General features: G+C 45.4%; 1 protein-coding gene across 1 annotated transcript; it reads left to right on the forward strand.

Annotated features, from left to right (window-relative positions):
• The first annotated feature begins 1,652 nt into the window (after positions 1–1,652).
• On the forward strand, positions 1,653–23,359 carry btbd7 (BTB (POZ) domain containing 7). Its single transcript, XM_008283622.1, has 11 exons — positions 1,653–1,950; positions 7,856–8,083; positions 10,849–11,991; positions 16,623–16,831; positions 17,409–17,484; positions 17,926–18,086; positions 18,201–18,344; positions 18,783–18,972; positions 19,135–19,313; positions 19,509–19,913; positions 20,053–23,359. Exons 2-11 carry the CDS (start codon positions 8,002–8,004, stop codon positions 20,827–20,829), a joined length of 3,366 nt encoding a protein of 1,121 aa, XP_008281844.1. The 5' UTR covers positions 1,653–1,950; positions 7,856–8,001; the 3' UTR covers positions 20,830–23,359.
• The last annotated feature ends 8 nt before the right edge of the window (positions 23,360–23,367 follow it).

The raw sequence follows: 23,367 nt of genomic DNA on the forward strand, positions 1-23,367 counted from the left end.
TTTTGATATTTCATGTAATCATATAACTACTCATTGCACAATATGAACAATGAAAGAACTTACAATGCAAGTGTGTTAATCCATAAACTAAACATAGTGATTAGCAGGATCTTGGATATTTAATATATTTTTAAAAATCTGGTGTGTACATAAACTCTTGCATGTACTCAAAATAATTGTTTATGTTTAAGAAATGTAAAAACTACAACATGAAAACCTCTGATTTACCAGGTAGTTGCTGACTTTGCAAGGAAAAGAAAATCAATTTGAAAAAATATCTTTAAAAACAACAACATGTACTTGGAATTTTAAAAATGGTTCTTTACGTACAAAACCTAATCACACGCGTTTTTTTAAAGTCCTTTATCATCTCATTATCTATGCAAAGATTTCTTATTATAAACACAGGATCGTCCAGTTTTCTGAATCAATCACTCATATTTCCCTTGTGGGAAACACGCTGTGACATTAGTATAAATTTAAAAGCTTTCTGAAGTAAAAAGCATAATAATAGAGAAAATCCAGGGATTTAGTTTACATGGGGGGGAAAAGCAAAACTGATCCCAGTGTCTGATATTTATGATTTATGATATCTGTGATTTATTTTAAAGCTAAAGGGAAAGAGGTTTGGGCTCTCATTAGATGTATTCTGTCGCCCTCAACAGGATGCTGAAAGAACTGGAGCCAGATGAAAGAAAGAACAGAATATAATCAGAATATAATAGTTAAAGTCTTTATTTACATTAAAAAGTTTAAATAATACACACATATATCTGTATATATATACTCTCAAATATATATACACAATGTAGCCGTCACTGGCTGTGCTTAGAACATTATTGTACATATATAATATTTATTTTAATTATTTTTTTTACCATTTCTATGTGTATATATGTATGACATTTGACTGTCTAGATAAATAGATGCATACAAACTGCATTTCTACAGTCTAACAGCCTACATCATAATTATCTGGTTTTGTGGAGGCCTGTGTCTCCATGAGAGATAAAAGGGATTTTATTAAAGGTGCTTCAGTGACAGCGTCTCTCTCCTCTCATATAGGAACCCTCCCCTATGCAGACCCCCTGCTGCCCGTCCTGTGGCTGGCTGTTAAGCCTCCTGCAGAATTACTGAAAATCTCATCAAATGTTAAAGAAAGCCTGAGAAGAGCTTTCTTGACACGTACGTAGCCCTCACGATGTCTACTGCCGCCTATAAATCGCTAGAGGGCGCTCGTAAATGCATTATTGCACAACCTGCTCGCAGTCCTGACGGGCCTGTTGACCAGTCGCATACAGTAAGGGGTTGTCAAGTTATCCACAATACCGGAAACGACCTGTTTTGTTTCCAAAGTTGAAGGGCGTCATCTGCTCCAGGAATGTGTTCCTTATTTATCTGTTAATCCCTCTGTTTTCCATCAGATTTTTGTTAAATTAACCTTTTCAAATCATAATATCAAACACGTGATGCAAAGTGACTTGTTTCGGACAACTACTTTCGCTGCAAAAATTAACATTTTAAAAAAAAATCGAACAGTCGATCGTTTTATTTTGACAGTCCCGACAGGAAGCTCACTCCTCAATCCCGCTAGCTTGAAGCGGGTAGCGCTGGGATAGGCCATAACAACCACCCAACAAGGCGTTGTGCTACTATGGGGGAAATACCGAACCGAACCGAGAATAAAAAACGGTTTTGGTTCAGTTTTTAGCCGCGGCGAAGGCTGAGAAATCGCCGGAAAGTCGACGCAAGTGGAAATCCGTGCATATCGGGGGGATCGAAATGTGGACGTTGACGTCGAGCCGTGCGTAATGAGCAGAGTTGGAAAAAGAAGGTGTTGAGCTGCATTTTTTCTCCCTCTGCCAGAGACAAGTTGGATCGGAGTACCGACTAAACTACGAGCCGATACGAAGGGGAGACATAACGGCTGCCAAGCTTCCTCACTTTCTGGTAAATACCCGTGAACGCTCGCTTTTCAACAGTTGAATCGCATCCTGCCTCGAAGTAAAAAAAAAAAAAAAAAAATGTGCCGTTTCCGAGGGTTAAAGTCAAAGCGACACGGCACGGATAGCTTACCCTAGCCTCTGAGGATATGCTACTAATTACAGGGCTGCTGCTGCTGCTCGATACGACTCCTCTTGTTTGGGGCGAAATATTCCAACGTTTACTTCCCTTTTTAATTTCTTTTCCGTCAGAAGAGACCGAACAAAGCGTTTAATCTCCGCCGCTCTTGTGAGCACTTTTAACCGCCGTAGCCCCACCGGTAGCCCGGAGAGCAACAATAGCTCCCAGATAACGATATGCTAACAAAGCCAACAAAAAATAATGATGGATTTCTTTAACACACGGCTGCTCAGTAAGAAACACTTCTGTCTTGTGTTTTTTTGTTTTTTTTTCTAGTGAGGCTCGATCGATAGAAAAGTTCCGGATTAATGTGGGTTTTCACTTTGCGGTTCGACCTACATGTTGCTGGTTTTGTGTCAGACAGTTGTTGATGGGCTGTGCTATGGCAACAATATGGACTGTCACTGCAATCTGGATGTGGAGATAAGATGCCATAAAGTCCTTGTCCGGTAGTCAAATCAGTTTGACTGTACAGGTTGATTGCAGTGGTTTGCATGTGTGTGTTTTGCATTGTGCAGTTATCCTGTGTCTGCATTTTTAACCCACCCAAATCCTCTTTTTTTTTTTTGCATTGCTATCCAGCAGGATTCACTTCATATGTTGCATTAAGGAGATGCTGATGCCATCTCTTTAAGTGGAGAGGAGCCATATGCAGACTGTGATAATCCTGTGGTAATCTCACTGAAATTGTGACTCTGTTAACCCTCTGAAACCTGTGACTGTCTCTCTCTTGTCTTGTCATTTGAACAAAAAAAAAGGTGCATTTCAGCACTTTGGTTTCTCATTTTACCAGGTCAAGCATTTGCGTCCGTACTCCAGGGCCCTATAATGACATGTAATTATTGGAGTTACATGCTCAGAAGTCCATGACTGGCATGAAAGGCCCGTGAGCTTGCAAATACTTGCCACAGAGGTAAGAGAATGAGCCGGACTTTGGCCTCGGTGCTGTTTACCCTGGCCGGTTGGATGAGGGGGGAACACAACGGCAAGTATTGACATCTCACTTAAAATAAGCACTCATTGTTTCCTGAGTTGCCATTCATCCTGGGCTCAGCCGAATATCGACTCCCAGGTTGTATTTGTATAGTCATTAGCGTCTGCAGATTGAACATGTCATTGTTGGAAACGCGGCCCTTTCCATTGTTGGTTTGCCAGCAGACGTTCAGCTTGACATCGATCCAGTCTGTCTCTGTCGCTTTAGGTGTCATCATGTTGTCAGCGAAAGGTTTATAAGAATGCAATGATGGAACTCTATTGGCTATAAGTGACAGTTTTAATTGTGCCTCGTGACCTTCAGAGCAAAATGTGATCAGCTGACAACGTAGTGAAATGTCAAACATGCAGCAGCCCGCTTCATATTGTTGGTTGACACAGGCTAATCCAGAGGCTGCTCACCATGAGTCATCACTGTGGAGACTTTTGTTTCCTCTATCTGTTTCTGTCATTTCAGTGTGTTGCCTGTTTTCTAGCCTCTTCTGTTTCCGTTAGTTTACCGTGGCTCTCCTGGCAGAGTCTGTAATCAGCTGAATGGCCCTGTGCAACGTTAGCCTGATTTACCTGATTGGCAAAAACGCTGCCGAGGTAAGCATCTGCCTCCCTGGTTATCATTCCAGATAAAATATGACCGTCATTTTAGAGGGAGCAATTTGTTCTGTTTCCCATCCAGCCGCGGCCCGTATTCCACTTGCATATCCTGCTGTGGGAGGCGTGCAGAGACATCGATACCGTGGAGGTCACTCTGAAAGTTCTGCTTTCCGCTCACCGCTGCATTGCTTTTTATGACCCTCGCAGAGCACCTCTGATTGTATCAAATATCCAAAGAGTCAAACGGTCTATAATTACTGTCTGAAAGCAGTATTTTGCTACAGCTTGGTTAGCAAAGCGCATAATGGCCGGCTCTGCTCACAGGTCATTTAACAGGCTTTGTGACGGCAAAACTTATTTGGTTTTATCCTCCCAGGTCGGCATCTTTCTTTTTAGTTGCGTGTAAACTGTCTGTTCCCTCTGTGATCAGGGTGACGGGGCTTTATATTGCGCCAGTAGTGGAGTAATAAAAACTCCCTTGTATGTGAGAGCTTTGAAGCATTAAGAGCTGCAGATGGGAACGTGTTTGGGGGGAAGTGTTGTAGTGTTTCGTCTGTTTGTACCGTTTCACTCAGGCCCGACCGTGACCCCGGCTTAACTATTGCTCTTCTTCAGAAGATTAGCCCACTGAACCCGACAAAGATGTCTATTAAAAGGTGGGCGACCTGATAGCCGGGTGGTTAGGACACGTTTGAGTCACACCATTTCCCCTTCTTCTCTTTCTCCTGCCTTTCTGCACTGCACAGTCAAATAAATGCCCAAAAAAGATAATCTAAAAAAAGATGGGCATAACTTTATTCATAGGATTCACAGTTGGACCAAAAGGGTACACAGCACATGTTTGTTTGAGCCCTTTGAGCACATCACTTGCTTAAAAATGTTCAAGTTGTGAATGTCTTGTCCAGACATTCCTGCTTCATTACAACCTAAAATATTGGTTCTGCGTGTTCCAGTAGAGGAGAATTTAAAGGTTGAAGTAATAGGAACGTGCTGCTGGAATTTAGGGTAGCACACATGAAAGGAGACCCACACACCTACCTCTTCCATTTCCTCCAGCCATGATGAGGAAATCCACATAAATGATTGATAAAGTGCCCTGTCTGTCATTTGAATAATACATTGGTCCTGTTCTTGTGCCAAGCATTTTTTTTTTTAATACATTTTTTTGTGTGTATGGTAATGTTCAGTTTGAAGGCGGCTGGGCTTCTGTCTTTTCAAACCCTGCGAGTGGCTTATTTTGAATAAAACAAAAATAATGGAGGCGACGGAGGCAAGGTGAGCGGTTGGATGTGTCTGTATGTGGATGTGTGCTTGCAGAGAGAGAGAGGGAGATAGGTGGGGGCAGGGAGTGTCTCCTGTCACCTCTCATTAGGGACGCATAGTCCAGCTCGGCCGGCGTCTGCCTCCCCCCACCTCCTCCTCCCTCCCCTCGTCTGTGGCACTGCCCTCCTCCACTCCCGGGCCGAACACAACAGAGCAGCACACCGATCCGGCCCGAGCTGCAGAAAAGTGTCCTAACGTTGGGCATCAGAGAGAGATTATGACGGAGATGCTTCTTATTGAACAGTGTGAGTCAGGTCTCAAGGAAATAGCTGTCCTAAATTATGCTTTTAGAATTCTGCACTGCAGCTAAAGTTAAATTTGGTTCGCTCATTTGAATGAGTTAAAGCTGCCAAGCTGGGAAGTCAGCGCATTGTTCAATTGATGTCTTGGTTGCTTTGTTTTATTCTGCCTCTGCTGTGCTCCTTTGAGGACCCCCACCACCACCACCACCATCACCGCCGCCGCCGCCACCTCCACTGTGCTGCCTTTTGTAAACAAGACAGTATATATCTCAAGGGTTTCTTCCTCTCTCCTACATATTCAAATTCAATTTCTAATTTTGTCCAAATGAATTCCCTGTGAAGACGGGGCTTATTTAAAGCAGTCTAATGAAATAAAGATCAACCAAAATGTTTATTGGAGTGCTCCAGTGTGACTGCTCGGTGACTCTGTGTGTGAGGAGTAAGAGGCTGTGGTTTTCCATTGAACCCTTGGGAGGCTGTGGAGTGCTGCTCTACAGGGGCAGACACAATGATTTATTAGTATGGTAGGCAGGAAAAACTAGCAGGCTGAGATAAAACAGATCTCCCATCACACTCCAGTTCTCAGTCTGGTCACATGTAGAAAAGAGACAGAATGTGTACATATCGCTGTCGTCATGTTGACTTGTTTAAAGGCTCACAATCGCATTTCCAAGTCTTTTAATAATGTTTAGAAAGATGCAAAGTTACCCAAGATGTAATGAAAAATCCAAAAGCTGCCCTTCCGCTTTGGAAAACAGTTCATATAATCACCATCTTCAGTCTGCTTGCTTGTAGAAATGAAGCCAGATGAACTCAGTTTGCAATTATTAGCCTGATTAGTTGACAGTACGTTTAGTTAATGAGGTGCCCTGTTTTCTTTTAGATCATAGCCAGTGAGAGGAGGAAGAAAAAAAAAAGAGGGAGAGAGCTGGAAATCTACTGAGAGCGCTCTGGCCAGTGCCATAGCTGACGAGAATAGGTTATGGTAATGACTGTGCTGAGCTACCTTCCAGTAAGGCTATGACCACACTCATGTTTTTTTTTTTTGTGTTTTTGCACAGTGTTAGAAATAATCTCTGTGCATACTAACCCTAGATTAATACCAGTACACCTGAAAACACATATAACACCAACGTTCACGAACGGCGGGAAGCAAGTGGTTCAGTTGCTCAGCGGAGGAAGTATTAGTTGAATTACCCCCAGGTAGTCGAGGCTCATCTTTGTTTGTTTGTGGGTCACATGATAGAGGTGTGACGAGTCAACAAAGGACACGTTTGGACAGCGAAGGCCCGATCTCAAAGGGAACACGGGTATCTGCGGTATCACTTTCTAACAACCTCTGTGTCTGTGTCATCGTTTTCAAAAGCCTCCGTTTCTGCCCGTCCAGACTAAAAGGCAGTCCTGGAGTTTAAAGAAACAACAGGGTGAGCAGCATTGTGTGGACATGAGGCGTGAACACAGCAGACGTTGTGTATTTACATTGTAACGGTATTAAATCGTGACAGTGATCCATTATGAACGATACCATTAACCTGAACCATCATAAGTCGTGTTAATTCTACCTGTGTGCAAAATGTCTGTGATGACAAAAGCCTGCTAGGAAGTTGATAAAATATTCAAACTGTCTGGTTAACTTGGTTAATCCAGTCAAATAAATACTTGAAAAATTAAAATATTTCATTACATGAATGCAAAAACACGACAAAATCGCTGCTGATTTAAATAAACACACTTATATCTTGTCAAGCCTCATACTGGGCTTTTCACTGAGGCTGCAGTCAAATATTTCCCATTTAACGCTGCTGTTTAGCACCAAAGAGAGCTTCCTCTGAACAACATATTTCAGCAGTGACACAGCGCTCCGTCTGCCGGCGCTGATACGAGCTGAGCAGAGAGGCCAAGTCTGACAGCTCACCTGAGATGCTTCATTAGTAAATAAATGAGAACGTAATGCCGAACTGTTTGCCTCTAATTGATATTGTACAGCATAACCACAACCCGCTTTGATATTCATGCAAACGGAACTGTAAATGCATTTAAATAATTCATTAGACTACAAACGACTAAAGCTGACAGGATGGTGCAAAAGCATGGTGGCTTGTGCAGAGTCGTACCTCCCTCTGAAAATCGCTGTGCATCTGCATTAGATTTGTAGCTGACTGCCAATCAGTTTCCTGAGGGGAGGAAGAGGAAGTCTCTGTTAACCGAAGTCACTGTTGAAGATTATAGATAGAAGCCTGAGCACACAGTCGCCAAATGAAGACTCTCTGACGAAAAAAAAACCCTACAATTTTTAGCATTACGGGCCCGTAAAAGGGCTCCGACAGCCGTGATTCATCATAGCAGCGAAATCAATGTGGCTGAAACAGCGTGATAGATAGTAATAGATGTCCCTCTGTTCAGCCTCCTAAACAGTGACGCCCCTGGCCATTCATTATCTTTCCCAGAGTCCAAACAGTCCGAACTCATCGCGCTGTAATCCCTGCGAGATGTTAGTCAGCAACATTTAAAGCACCATCACTCTTTGGCTTAAATGTCTCTCTTTCTCTTTTGTCTGTCCTCTTTGATCTTCCTTCCTCCAGGCATGGCAGCCCGGGCCCGGGGCTCTGAGGATGCTTCAGAGGATCCGTGCCTGACCCGCGACTGAGGATTGAGCGGAATACACTGTCTGAGCAGAATGACTCAGCAAGAGGGGGGACCCCCAAATAGCAAGTGAAGAGAAGTGAGGATGGGTGCCAATGGATCCAGCTATCCACACTCATGCTCCCCGCGCATAGGGGGAAATGCACAGGCACAGCAGACTTTCATAGGTGAGTTAATTAAGTGCGTTGTGATCGGCAGCGAACACAAAGTCAGCCCTGACGGATGATGTGGTGTTTTCAGTCGGCATGTGGTACAAACGCCCCGTGCGTGTGAAATGAAGTGTTGATCAAAAACACGATTCCTCCAACTGTTTGTGTCAAAACTGTGATCCTGATATAACATCCACCGCTGCTGCAAACACACAGCGCGGGTCTAGAGTGGTCAAACTCACACTTTACATTAGATTAACCTGCTTCCATGGCAACTAACAGTGCAAAGAAGGTGAACATTTTTTGTGCGTGAGAGCTCTCGAACCGCGCCATCGACTCGTACAGCTGACACGAATGCATTAAAAAGCTATGAGTGTGTGTCTTACTCCACCATATGGACTTCATGAAGTGTTATGAGAGGCAGATATGCAAAGAAAGCTGCGTCCAATGTGGGCGGTTTTGCATTACGTTGATTATTTATCATCTGAGTTTAAATATAACTTGTAGGATGAGAGCTAATCTGGTGTCACGACTGTTGTCGCCGTGACCAGCTATAGGCTGCAGCCTCATTCTTCTGCTGACTGGCGTGACGGCTACAGTCATTAATCTGAAGGTTTTTGTGCCTTTTCTCCCAATTGCAGCACTTTTATTGTCAAATAATATACATATTATTGTCAGTTTGTACCTGCATCCACAGAAACTCTGGCTGACACACAGTATAGGTTGTGTTAGCTTGCTCTCGTGTTACTAGGATACGTAATGCTTATATTTAAGCAGCCGTTTTGACTGGTTGCTATTGAGAGCGAGAGCCTGGTTTTTGGCATTTTCCCTGCAGTCCTCGGTGCCAGAGAGTTTGGAGAAATGATTCAGAGATTAATTTTTAATAATTCTTTTCTTTCCCCAAAAACAATGTTTATTTCAAGTTTCAAAGTGACTTGGGTCTGAGCTTCTTGTGGACTTCTGTTTCAAAGCGAAAGTATTGTTTAACGAGCCAAGTTATCTCAGCAGCCCCCGAGACCTCTTAGGTTTGCTCTGAGCTCTGTAGCTGCTCGGTTGAGCTGGCCTGGGCTGCAGATGATTCACAGTGTTAGAATGATTACTATTTGGGTCACACTGGATGCTGAGAGAAGGGCAGGCAGAGAGGATCTCCTTGGCAGAGCTTTCTCTGACGTACAAGTCCTGTCTCTCAAGCCAAAGATAACTGCTATTTAGTGTAATTGATTGGGCCCTAATATGTGAATGGACCGAAGTTCAAAGAGGAGTGCAAAGTAGGACAACTTTATAATTGGTGCGAAGTCTGCGATGAGCCACGGTTTGGTCTGAAACAAAACTAAATAAAGGGATTCTGTCTATTTTTTCTGTTGTTGAACTAGATCCAGATGCTTTGGTAGCTGGGTCAGGGGAGTGTGTGTTTGGTCTGACAGAGCTGGCCACACCACAGGGGTGCCAGAGATGGGTTGTGTTTCTAGCAGTCTGGCCTACAACAGTAAGCTGGTGTTGGGGTTGGGAAACTGTGTGTGTGTCATTGGAAAGCGAATCCATTTGCATGCAAAATTTTTGGGGAAAATTGCATATTTTGTGAAAACAATCCTTGCAGCAAAGAAGCACTGAAATGAGTCCTTCTTCAAATGTTAATGCACTTTTGCTCATTATTTCACCAATTAGAATTTTTCATTATTTTTTTTTCTATAGCAGTGATAATATAATTGTCGCTTGTGCAAAAGGTTCAGGCCTCTGCTTATAGAGAATCCCATTGACCCAAAATAGACTGTCGAGGCTAATGTAAGGCCAGTCAAGAAGTACAATTATGAAACTCACAGTTTGATAAATTCTGTGACTCCTCAGTCCTTCACAACACTCAGTCATCATGGCTTCCTCTTAGCAGCTGGCTGATGATCTGAACATACAGCAAGAAGGTTCTAGGGTTGAACCTGCTGGAGTTTGCATGTTCTCTCTCTGCATTCAAGTGCTTCAGCTTCCTCCAGCAGTGCAAAGACATGCGTGGTAGATTAATTTGTGATTCTAAATTGGCCATAGGTCTTTCTTTGTGTTAAATTGGTGGCCCGTCCAGGGTGTACCCCGCCTCTTCCCCAGTGTCAGCTGGAATGGGCTCCAACCCCCCCGTAACCCTCCACAGGATAAAGCGGGTGTAGCTAATGGATGGATGAGGTGTCACCTACGAAGCAGGGAAGGCTATAAAAAGATATCCATCAAGCTCCTTCCAGCTTACAGTTTCAACTCTCTGAAATGGCATTAAGAAATGACAGTTAAGGGGAATGGTGTAAGTCAAGACAAGATCTATAAAACCAAGAAAACAATCAGATAAAGCCTGCTCTTTAGAAGGTTAAAGCAAAAGTGACTGCAAAGGAGCTACGGGAAGGTTTGGTTGGCACAGGAGAGGTGGTGCACTGGTATACTCTGCACCAACATGTCCGACATGGAAAGAAAGTAAAACCTCTTCACAGACAAAATGTGATGTCTGATAAAATGTTTGCTTTTTTCTTTTTTTGCATTCAAGATCAATAAATACATAAAAAGTAAAAGTGCATAAAAATTTGAAGAAGGTTTTGATTTGTTCTGGTCTGTCTACGTCAACAACCGACAAAATATGTAGTTTTCCTCGTGTTGCCCAGATTTCTGCCTGCAGCTGTATCTAAGAAAGAATAACATACGCAGGTTTCAATGATGTAAACAGGTTCAATACTTTCTGTGCTACAAATTTTATGCATTTAAACACCAACAAAAACTTGTTTTGGAGCTAACCGGATGCATTTTGATTTCAGGGACGTCATCCTACTCTCAGCAGGGCTATGGCTGGGAGTCAAAGCTATACAGCCTGGAGCACGGCCATGAGCGGCCCGCGGACAGGAAGAAGAAGAGCCTTGGTCTGGCGACCCTCAAACGGCGGTTCATCAAAAGGAGGAAGTCCAGCCGCTCAGCAGATCATGCGCGGCAGATGCGGGAGCTTTTGTCAGGGTGGGACGTCCGTGACACAAACGCCCTGGTCGAGGAGTACGAGGGGACAGCAGCCCTCAAGGAACTGAGCTTCCAGGCCAGCCTGGCACGCGCCGAGGCTCCCAGCTTGCAACGGGATCTGGCCGCCCTCTACCAGCACAAGTACTGCACCGATGTGGATCTCATCTTCCAAGGTACTTGTTTCCCAGCTCACCGGGCCATCCTGGCTGCCCGCTGCCCCTTTTTCAAGACCTTGCTCTCCTCATCCCCTGGTTACGGAGCAGAGGTTCTGATGGACATCGAGACAGCCGGCATTGATGTGCCCATGTTCTCTGCCCTACTTCACTATTTGTACACGGGGGAGTTCGGGGTGGGGGGAGCGGAGGATACCAGGCTGCAGAATGTGGATGTACTGGTGCAGCTGAGCGAGGAGTTTGGGACACCTAACTCCCTGGAGGCAGATATGAAGGGCTTATTTGACTACATGTGCTACTACGACGCTCTGCTCAGCTTCTCCTCAGACTCTGAGATGATAGAAAGCTGTAACGAGAGAGGGGCTGTGGCTGCGGCGCCAACGGGGGGCTCAGGAAGCAGCGGAGGCCCGGGGACCCCAGACGAGGACCTTAGGGCTCATAAGGCCATCCTCTCGGCACGTTCTCCTTTCTTTAGGAACCTTCTGCAGAGGCGCATTCGCACAGGAGAAGAAATGACTGAGCGCACGTTGCAGACACCCACCCGCATAGTGTTAGATGAGTCCATCATCCCACGGAAGTACGTGCAGGTCATTCTCCACTGCATGTACACAGACGTGGTGGAGCTCGGGCTGGTGCTGCGCGGCAGCCCCTCAGCAGGCAGCCTGGGTGAAGTTCAGGCCCTGGTGTCCGGGGGCCGCGGGGCCAGCACACGCACCGAGGAGGCCATGGAGCTGTACCACATCGCTCTGTTCTTGGAGTTCAGCATGCTGGCTCAAGGTAGGTCGTCATCACACAGAGTTCAAGAATATACAAAGAAGTAAAAGCATTCATTCTCACCTCTTTGGTAATGGTTGGTTCACATTGTCCTGGCTTCGTGTTGTTCAGACACACGTAGTTTCCATTATAAATGTAATAATGTCATGTTGGCATATCTATAATACATTTGTTCAGTTACGTTACAGCTGAGTTAAAGTTAACAGACTGTTGCTTTAGCTGTTGTCTGTGTGTCGTTCTCTAGACGTGCATTTCAGATTGTGAAATGAGTAAATGCAGCACAATCAGAGACTCATAATATTATGATCAATTTGTTCTATTGTCCGTCGCTGCTATTCGAGGCTACTCTGCCTCACAATGTTTAGTTTGATTTCTTTCCGTAATAATTCCATCCTTCCGGTCCATTGACTACACATGTCTCCGTGCTGCCAAGGTCTCTGTGACAAATTGCTTAAAACCCTCAACACTAACTGTGATAATGTAGTTAAATAGCCTTGATCATGAATTTCAAAGTCAATTTTCCTGTCCAGTCTGTCATAATTATAGTTTCTGTTTCTATGGACTCAGTAATACGAGCTGGATTTTGTCATAATAGGCTTGAATTTTTTTTTGTGAATTAATGCCTTTCACAACTTAGGCCTACTATAATCTCTCTCTCCATGGATTCATATAATTTGTCTCACGCTCGATGTCTTAATATTCTACCCTTAATGTCGCCGTGCAGATCGGAGCAGAGTTAAACAGCTTTGTTGGCTGCGATGTGTGGTGGCAGTAACAGATTGATATATGCTGGAGGGCTTGTCTGTGTCTCCGGGGGCAGAAAGCTTACTGTCTGATACATGCAGTGCATCTGAGCTTCTGTCAACACTTCATCACTGGTCTATCTTTATTCCCTTTTACTCTTTCCACTGTTAAAGACTGACCCCAGTAACATGGCCAAAGGTCAGAGCCATGCTTTGACATGAATTAGTCCCTTTGTCACTTGCACCTCCTCCAGAGTGACATGTGCAGCTACTAGCACACCTAACAAAGCTCCCCTTTAATCTGAACAACCTTTGCAGTATACAGCACTTGAAGCAGTCTATTTTAAATGCACATAAATGCGCTGCATTTGGCCCGCCTGTCATGACTGGGTGGATCCAGAGACGACGTATGACTCAACACAGTTTTTGAAATTACAGTGTCTGTTACCATATCCTATAACCATCTTATCTTTCGCAGAGCCATGATAACAGGAATTAGTTTGTCAAATATTGAAAGGGTGAAATGAGATGCATTAAACGATTTAGGCGCACAGTTTCAGTGCCGTGTAATGAAATCAACCCGTTATTATTTTCCATTCAAAACACGAAGTTACAGTTGCATTTAACGTATTCAGACGGCACTCAGCGGCGCTGTCGTGACTCCAAACGCTTCACTGAAGTTGATTCACAGTAAAAGCCCTCGAGTGTCGCCTTGCTTGTGCTTTGCTTTTATCAAATTCAATGTGGCTGAAAGGCTTTTACTGTGAAGCAGCTGCAGACTAACAACATACTTAAAGGTGCTTTTGCCTCTGTGTGCACTGCGTTAGCACAGCCATTTATAAACAGAGTCCGTTATGAATGTGTAGATTTATCAGTATGCACACATTGCAGCCCTTTGCAAAGTACTTTTGTGCAAATTTATGCTGCAATATTGATGCAAATGTAGCACATGATGCAATCTTAATGGGGCGGAAATGTGTGACGTCTAAAGCTTGAAAACAACAACAAAGCATCATGTTCAAAGAGGAAGCTATAAGAACAGCAGAACTAATTTTTGGGACACGGAGTACTCTGTACTTGCTTGTATAGGATCTTTTAAAAGCACAGGATCAGTCCTGTGTAGCTGCTGAACTGACCGTATTGACTGAAGAGTTTAGGATCAATCACCTTTTTAAGATGTGGCCAGTGAGGTGAGCAGCACCGTGCACTAACACACAGCTGATTAGACATCACCTCCCACTCTCAGGCTTAGGGTGTCACTCTCAGGGTCACTCTGGCAGCTTAAGCCAGCAAGCAGACAAATGGTGTCATCCCCACACACCATCACCTCCTCTTCCCTCCCACCCGCCCTCTCAGCAAGCCCCCCACTCGAGGGTATTTTTGTCCCCTCTGCTCCCTCTGTTCTGCACGGCTCAAATCAGTTCCCATGAAACCCCAGAGTGGAATGTGGCGAAATGGTTGAGGTTAACCTGGGTTCATTTTGTCCAAGTCTCTGTGCCTGTCTTTTTCTGTTAATACTCTTTTGGAGATGCCTCTTCCTGACCTTTTTTTGTAAACTGAATTTTAAATCTTGCACACTCCAAATGTGTCAAATCAGCCTGACATCTGTGGGTTAATTATAAGACAAGAGTCTATCTCATGGCATCAGACCTCAGCAGTAGCCACGTCTCTTCAGGAGGCAGCAGAGAGGCTCATGTCAGGGGTTTCATATGGAGAGAGTCCTCTCATCTGTCACTCCGTTTCCCCCTTTGCTTGCTCCGTGACTTCTTCCCCTCGGGCCACATGAAGTTCTGGGCCCGTGGAGGTTTTTGTAGAGCCCGCTGTCATTCTTCCTTATTAATTCTCAAGATGTGCATCCCTTTATGACTACATCTCACTCAAATCGTAACCAGTATTAAAAGCCTTATTAATTTTTCAAGTGCGCCGCAGAGATGATAGCCGGTCGGTGTGGTTTCAGCCTGTGCAGCGTGGTACCTCCTCTCCCTCCATGCTCGCCGACTGACCAGCGCTTCTATCTTTCGTGCTGACAGCCTTTGAGTGATCATCAGACATGATTTACATCCGCAGGCTTGTTTACAGACCATTGAGTGCATTTGATGCTTTAAGTGGCTTTGGAGACTTCGTGCGCCATAAACACAGAGCTCCAAAAAATAACAGCGAGACAAAATGCATACGTCCTCCAAAGTTAGTGTAGTGTGGAGCTGACTGTCGCTGTTCCTGCTGTTGTGTTGATATTCTTGTCAGTCGGCTAAGCTCCAGTGAATGTGGTGTACCACCCGTGGAGAGAAGGGGAGGCGGGTTAGTATTAGATATAATGCTGATTCTAATCTCCACCTCATAATAAAAGTGCTGCGTTTTAAAAGACTGGCTGTCGCTGTGAATTCTAATGGGCTAGCACAGAGCAGAGCTGTTTGCTTTCCTGTGCCGCCGGTCCCAAGTGAGGATCTGCCTGCTTTTGTAGATGCATGCCTGTGTGCGTCTGCTTGTGTGCCTTTCAGGAGAGGGCAAAGATGCAAAGGTGAAAGACTGAAGTGAGCTGAAGCACTTTACAGAAGAGCGACAGCACAGGGACCAGCAGTGGAGAAGGAGACACAGATGTTGGGAATCTATTCTCTCTGTTTATAGCAGATAAAAGAAAAAATGCAGGGGTCCCCGTTTCAACTTCGTTTGTCTTCCTAACGATGCAGGATTTCCACCCTCCTTTACAAACACTGAGGGCGTGCCCTTTGTGTATGTCGCCAGCTTGACTTCCACAAGGGAAGTGCATCATAAGTGTGGATCCATGTACATTATTGCTTATAAGTATGCATGTCCTCATCTCAGAGACTGGTGCTTGGGCTTGGACAGATATGAAGCTTAAGATTCAAAAGCGAAAGCATCGCTGGCGTCATCGCTCTCAAATCTGGTTTCCAATTTCTCATTATGTATGTTCAAAGTGGTGGTTTGGGGCCGGAAAGGCAGCTTAGAGTTTCTAGTTTAAGATAAGATTCTCCCAGAGGGACGATGCTCCTGGCTCAATCATGAGCTGATGGACAGGATGGTCTGGAATGAGGAATTTGGCAAGCTTGTATTTCAGTTCAGAGCTGCTCTGACTGGACATCAGTCAGTCTGGCTTTATCTCCATGGATGTCAAGTTTGTATCAAGCGTTACTGATCAGAGAAGGACTTCGAAGAGCCACTGAAGCTCTGTCTTGTTGGAGACTGGCATAGATAGCTCGACCATTCTGCCTAAATGGTTCCCTCACGGATTAAGTGTGAGTTTGAGCGCCAGTGTAGGCTGAATTTGCAAAACTTAGCTCTTTGTTAAATGGCTAGAGCAGCAGGTACATAATTCCCCTAAGCTTTCCATGGATTTTTAATGCATTTTTGATTTATGCACACAAGTGTGTACACGTTTGCGGAGTGTGTGTGTGTGTGTGTGTGTGCTCATGCACTGGCAGCACATTTGCTCAGGCTGCTGTGTTTACTTATCACGGTTAAGAGAAGGCAGCTTGAGACTGAAACACATCAAGGTATCAAAGGCATTTCTGTGGGTTGGTGTGTTACAGAGTAAAGCCACTGCCTGCTGTTCTGGTATGTGCTCTGATTTAGGAAACGCAGCGTGGAGGATGTGGGGGCTACTAGAGGGAGACTCCCTGGGTCAGCGAATATGAGTCAAAACTACTGATGGTTTGGCAGTGGCTTCAGAATTATTTCTCATATTCTAATAATTGTTTAGTCACACCATTTTCAGTTGTTTCTGTTTTTTTTCGTAACATCTGTTAATTTTTTTTATACTTTTGGCTTAAAAATCTGCACTTCCTTTTAGGATTATGATGGATTTGTGCCCATAAAGGGACTTGAATAAATATCATGGTGTAAACTGTTCGTCTGTCTGATCGGCTCTCCCAGGCTGTGAAGACATCGTTGTGGAAAGCTTGTCTCTGGACTCCCTGGTTCCCATTCTGAAGTGGAGCTCTCAGCCGTACGGCTCCAAGTGGGTCCACAGGCAGGCCATGCACTTCCTCTGCGAGGAGTTCAGTCAGGTTGTCACCTCAGACGTTCTCTACGAGCTCGGCAAAGAACACCTTCTCAGCGCAATTCAGTCTGACTACCTTCAGGTAAGAACTCATCACCTGCCAGTCCGTTGCCTCTCTCTGTGACACCTCACGATGCGGAAAGTTTCAGTAATAGGCGCCTGACTTGTTCACAGCGATTGCTTCGTGAAAATAGAGCGTACACAAACAGACACAGACGCACCAACACATACTCTGTCAAAATCACACACTCCACACATGTATAGCAATCACACACACACACACACACACACACTCTGAGTCTCCAGAGTGTCCACAGCTGAGAAACACAATTCCCTGGAGGGAAATGCCTTCAAACCTAGAACCTAATCAAAGCTGAGCTGTGATCTGCACTGCCAAGCGACTTGGGCATGAGACCAGATGGTTGAGGTGAACTGTCGTAATGCAGCTACACAAACAAACCAACCAACCAGGCCTGAGCGTTGCAGGAACATTGCCTGAACACATTGCACCTTCACCTCATCCTCATTTAACAGCTTCCCAGGTCCGTTCTTGACAATATCTAACCTTGTCCTATTAATACTTTTGTGTCTTGCTTTTGTCCTGTCCTATATCTCCCTCTCTGTCTCCCTCTTCCTCTGTACCTTGGTCTCATTCACAGGCGAGTGAACAGGACATTCTCAAGTATGTTGTTAAGTGGGGCGAGCAGCAGCTTATTAAGAGGATGGCAGACAGGGGTAAGATAATACACTCTATAATTACCCTCTGAGCAGCCCCCCTAATTGCTGTGAGGAAATTACCCACTTACCAAAGACTCCAAAATACACTTAAAAAGCAGAAAAAAGAGCCAAACTTTTCCCTAGAAATGAAGTAAACAGGAAGTGGATTCATACTGATTAGTCATTGTGTGCTCTGAGCTCATAAACAGTGGTCTTGAGTAGGGTTCACGGTCAGGGTATTGGTCATCAAGCTGAAAATTCAAGCTCAGAAAGATGAAACACACAGCAGGCTATGCAATATTCATCCCTAATTTGCTAAAGTGAACTTCCAAACAATGTGAAAAATAGCCAGCAGGTTGTAGACTTCTTAAAAGCATAATCACGGTTACATAAATAGTCGCGGTCATATGCATTACATTAAAAAGCTGCCAATGGCTTTTCCTGTCCTTGTTTACCCAGAACCCAACCTGTTGAGCGGCACGGCCCACAGCGTAAACAAGAGGGGTGTGAAGAGGAGAGACCTGGACGTGGAGGAGCTGAAGGAGATCCTGTCTCCCCTCCTGCCCTTCATCCGGACCGAGCACATCTTACCTCCCAACAGTGACGTGCTCGCTGACGCGGTCAGTGCTCCTCGTCCACCTTTCCTCAGCCGCTGTGTTTTTATGAGTGTGTTTCTGAGTCACGGTGACCTTCACGGACCGAGCATTGATCCACATCCTTCACACTGTTCACAGCTTAAAAGGGGTCTGATAAGCACCCCTCCTTCCGACATGCTGCCCACAGCCGAGGGGGGAAAAGCCAATGCCTGGTTGCGACAGAAGAACGCAGGCATCTACGTGCGCCCTCGCCTCTTTTCTCCCTACGTGGAAGAGGCTAAGGTAAGGCTCATTCGCCCCCGATTAATGGAGCTGATAGCTGGTGCAGGAAGCAGTGGAATATTTGCATCCCACATTGCGATCACTAAAGAGTGTAGAGATTCTGTGAAGAGGGCAGACGAACTATTAAGAGCTTTGGTAAAATTTGCGAACCTGTTTATAGCTCTGACGTTATAAAACTATTCATGCCCAGTTGTTGCTATGGCAATAGTGGCCTTCACCATCTTGACTGAAATTCATTTTATGTCCATTTGTAAACTTTCCTAATAACTTATAGGCCTTCTCAGGACCATGAATATTCATGAACATATCCATAGACCAGAGAGAGTCATTATTAGATGAAGTGTCAGTCAAGTGGAACTAATTTGCAAAATGTTCTCAATGTCCTTGAGTTGCACATAGGACTCCTTTTTTTCTTTCTCTCCTTTCCAATGTCCCCAGTCTGTGCTTGATGAAATGATGGTGGAGCAGACAGACCTGGTGCGTTTGCGACTAGTGCGCATGTCCAACGTCCCAGACACACTGTATATGGTCAACAACGCTGTGCCTCAGTGCTGTCACATGATCAACCACCAGCAAATGGCAAGCAACGCAACCACGGCTCCGTCAGTTGTCGCCAATGAAATTCCAGGTAGGACAACTGTTGGGGACGCTACGTGACTACGAGTGTCAAAATGATATGAGAAGCTGTCAGAAAATGGACAAACTGCTCAAATATCCTTGAACATCAGGTTGTTCAGCAGTCATACAGAGTACTAAAGTGGTGAACTTTTTTGTTTGTGTTTGTTTGCAGTGCCTCAGCTGTCTGTGGTAAAGGAGATGATCCGGAGGCTGCATGAACTGAGACACACAGAGCAGGTCCAGAGAGCTTACGCTCTCAACTGTGGTGAGGGAGCCACTGTCAGCTATGAGCTGCAGCTGCGGGTGCTGAGAGAGTTCGGTCTGGCAGACGGAGCGACTGAACTATTGCAGGTTAGCAGGAAGCAGAGAGTTTGTCCCGAGGGCGTAGAGGAGGATGAGACGTCTGGGACGCTAGCTCAGACCTGAACAACCCCAGAGCAGATACATTTTAAGAAAAAGATGGATAAAAAAAACAAGGTTTGATTGGCGAGCAGCCCAATGGATATGGACTTCTTTAGCTCCTGTTTTGTTTCTTCTTCTTTTCAGAACCCGTACAAGTTCTTCCCTGATGAACGGTTTGGAGATGAGAGTCCAATCCTGGCCCTGCGCCAGGTGGGTCGTTGTCGGGTAAACAGCAGCCCAGCCATGGATAGCATGTTCACAGAGCTGGAAGGAGTAGCAGGCTTCCACCCTCCCCTACCTCCCCCTCCTCCCCCGTACCACCCCCCTGCCACACCCAGTCATGCCCAGCTCAAGGGTGCCTGGCGACCCCGAGTGCCCATGCCAACCCCCACCCGCTCCTTTTCCTACCCCTGCAACCGCACCCTGATCCAGCGTCATGCAGCCACCAAGCATGGCAGCTCAGACTACTCCTCTGCGCCCAGGCCCCAGCCCCCCGACTGCACCAACCCACAGGCTATGGGCCGAGCTTTGCTTTCAGACCAGCAAGCGGTGAGTGTGTGCACGACGTCTTAGACTCCTTGTGCTTCGTTTTTGTGTATTCAAATGTCGCTTCATTGCCAACGCCTGGGCTCATGAATATCCTGACTGTCAGGTAATGCCACTCATTTGTGTCTGTTTTCCAATGCAGATGAGCATGGAGCCTGTTATGAGGGAGTTCATGCCTGACATTGCACTGGGTGTCTCAGTTATGTCCCTGAGGGAGCAGCACATGGCAGAGATGGACAGGGAAGGCCCTCACAGCCCCATGGGCCCCTCAGGCCACCATCTGCCCCATGGGCCCTGCCCTTCTGTCCGCCTCAGCCATGGCCATGGTCCGGGACATGGCCACTCCTGCAAGAGACACGCCCCTGAACCCAAACTGGAGGCTCAGGCTGAGTTTCCTGACCTGTATGACTTCTCCTGCCGACCTGCAACCCCGACCTCCGCTCATCCTTTGCCCTCCTTTGCAGGACCAGACCTCTACAGCCACAACTGCACCCCCTCCAGCTCCTATCCTCCCCCTTATGTGTCTGACTCTCAGTCCCAGGGCCACACGCAGGGACGGACTGCCCCAGACCCACTACGACTGGATGTCCTTAGTATAACCTCTCAGAGGCACGATGGAGTCCTTGCCAGCCCCTCTGGGGCCCAGCCCAGGATGGGACATATTCCAAAGGGGCGATCAAATGAGACGGACCTGACTCATGGCTTAGGGCACTTGCGATCCCCCAGTGGAAATATGGACAGCTATGAGGAGAGGCACATAGGACCTAGAGACGCCCCCGAAGACATGGTTATAGCTGGAGAGTCATCTGGCTCGGGGTCCCTCCAGCAGCCCCACAGAAACAGTGTCAGCGAGGAGATTGTCAGAGACCGCAGGTCACCCAGCAAGCCTGACTACCCTTATAAGAAATCTGCACTTTAACCCCAGTTCAGGACCAGGGGTTGAGTTAAGAAAAGGGAAAAAGTGATGAGTGGCTGTCCATCACCGGGGACAGCAAAGCACTAAATGTTTGCCTGCGTGTATGTGTGTGTGTGTTTGAGAGGAGCAGGGAAAAGGGGTGGTCGATGGTTGCTATTTATAGAATCTGTCCTTTTGTCCTACCTCTATCACACTGTGCTATCCATCACACAGTCAGAGTATGGAAAGAGTAGGAGCTGTAGGTTAGCTGTCAATGCAAGTCTGCCTAGTCCTGCTGGTTTAGAGGATTACTCAGGCTCTACTGGGGTGGACTGGTCTCTTGAGTTTGATTGTTGAGAAAGAGCTCTGTGCTCTATGAATTCTGCATGAGGAGGTCACAACACTAGATGAATCTCAGTTATGAACTGATAGTTGAACAAAGGCTCTATCGGTTGGCTCTGTTGTCTCTTGCATAGAACGGGAAGATCGCAGGATAAGAATCTCAGTTTACACAAGTGAACAATGGCACACAGTCTGGGACAGAGTATTGTGACAGAATCGTATGTAAATATGTCTGACTGTGTTCTTTTCCTCCCATGACTCCATTTCTTCTTGTAGCATGCTTATAGCAACCCACCTGACTAGTTTCCACCTCCGGGCCCCGGTTCTGCACTGCTGATGAGCAATGGGCCGACGCTTGGTCACACAAAGCAGGAATCGGATCTGACAGGAAGGAGGTCATCAGAGCTCGTCATTCTCCAGTAACCATGTCTGATAATTGTGTCAGGTGTTGGCTATCGCGGCCTCTCTGTCCGGCTCGGAGGCAGAGGCCTGGTGTTTTCACATGGGAGGGCAGAGGGGCAGGGAGGATCTCGGGCGGGTTCATTACTGAGATACAGTGGAAAATATAGGGGTGCCATGGCAACTGACATACAGCGGACTGCGAGGGATTTGTTGGTTTTGCAGCTGGAGCAGGTGTGCGTGCGTGTGTGTGTGCAAGGATAACTTTGATACACACAGGTGTTTAGACAATCTCAGTACTGTACACTCCCATCTTTGGTCAGGTCTGTTTGTACATATCAGAGGCGATTTAAAGAGTATGGCACAGAGCGTGGTGGTCAGTGTGTAACGAGCTCCCTCTTGTTCTGTTTAGCATTAAGTAATCCAATCTAAAGCCTTAACCAGAGCTTGGAGTATTCAGTTTTAGCAACCTTTATTCAATTAAGTATGATGTCATTATATTGCAACCCCTGTTAACTGCTTATTTGACTGTTCTCTTCACTACAGACACATACGCTGCAGTTTTTCGGGGTGGTAGAGGTGGAGTTCACCGATGCTAAAAACCCATGTACATACATCAGGCCTCCATCTCGCCACCTAATGGGGGATTGCGGATGTGCATAGCCAGTGTTGATACTGTTAAATATACTGTTAAAGAGCCGCAGCAGCTGTAGCTCCACAACCCTGCAAGAACACCCATAAAAGCCTGTTACAGCTGAAAGCTAGCATAAAACCTCACACACGAGTATCATTGCACTGTAGGAGCCATCTGTTTATTAGCCGAAGGGAAAAAGGAACAAATGAATCTCGAACAAAAAGGAATCGTATATTGAAGAAAAGTTGGCGATTGCTGGCTCATATCTCCAATGGAAAATTGTATATAATGAATTGAGTTCCACATGTTCTGATGAATTTTTAATGGTTTCTATCACATTTTAGTGGTTGTTGAAGGTCTGTGTTTTTACTGTAGTGGACAACACTGTGTATTTGTCTTTGTCATGAACTCTCACTAAGAATGTGTGGTATAAAACATAAAGATTGTGTCTCAGAATCTATTTTGTTCTTAAATGTTATGCATTTAGGGCAGTTTGTTCAATATTGTAGGTGGTGTGGATACCCATGTTTGTAGAGATGTTTCCCCCCGTTTTGTTTTGTTTTTCCTTCTTCTTTTTTCTTTTACTTTAAAAGTAACAGGAACACGTAGAGGATCTGATGATATTAGTTCTCTGCTTAGCAGTGATGGAGTTGCCAAGCAGAAAAATCATTTTTCCATCTAGGTTGCTTCATGGGGAAAAAATGCAAAACTCCAGATCCCTCCCCATGTTCATGTTGGGTAGTTGTTTTATTTTCCAGGACAATGTTCCATTGAATAAAAGTCCTTGTTTTGCTCTTTGCTGTAGAGAAGTCAGTGCCTTCCCCTGCCTGCGGCTGGGCTTTTATTGGAGAAGTGACTTTGATGTCTATGCAAGCTCTTTTCTACCAGCTTACCAGCCTGCATCAAATAGTTCTTTGAAATCTCATGTAGCTTGTTTTGTGTACATAGTGTTATTTAGCACCTTTTGAAATTGAACCATCTGAAATGTGTGATTGCTTGTGTTGAATTGTAACAGGTACATTGTACTTGTATGGTATCATAGAAACCATGTTTGTAGATTGATATTAAGTTGCATTTAGTTTCACTGAATCTATTTTTCTACTGTCGCCTCAAAAAGGTGCATAACAGTGGTCAACTTGGGCATCCTCAAAATAAACTGGTTTGATATTATGGAATTCATCTGCTCT

Source organism: Stegastes partitus, unplaced genomic scaffold (genome assembly GCF_000690725.1).
Source record: "Stegastes partitus isolate 25-593 unplaced genomic scaffold, Stegastes_partitus-1.0.2 Scaffold8, whole genome shotgun sequence".
NCBI lineage: Eukaryota > Metazoa > Chordata > Actinopteri > Pomacentridae > Stegastes > Stegastes partitus.

Bases quoted from the DNA above. Each gene is read 5' to 3' on its own strand.
- btbd7 (XM_008283622.1), top strand. From the start codon at position 8,002: ATGGGTGCCAATGGATCCAGCTATCCACACTCATGCTCCCCGCGCATA. The intron at 11,992-16,622 runs GTAGGTCGTCAT...CGGCTCTCCCAG, and splicing joins GTTCAGCATGCTGGCTCAAG to GCTGTGAAGACATCGTTGTG. The intron at 19,914-20,052 runs GTGAGTGTGTGC...TTTCCAATGCAG, and splicing joins TGCTTTCAGACCAGCAAGCG to ATGAGCATGGAGCCTGTTAT.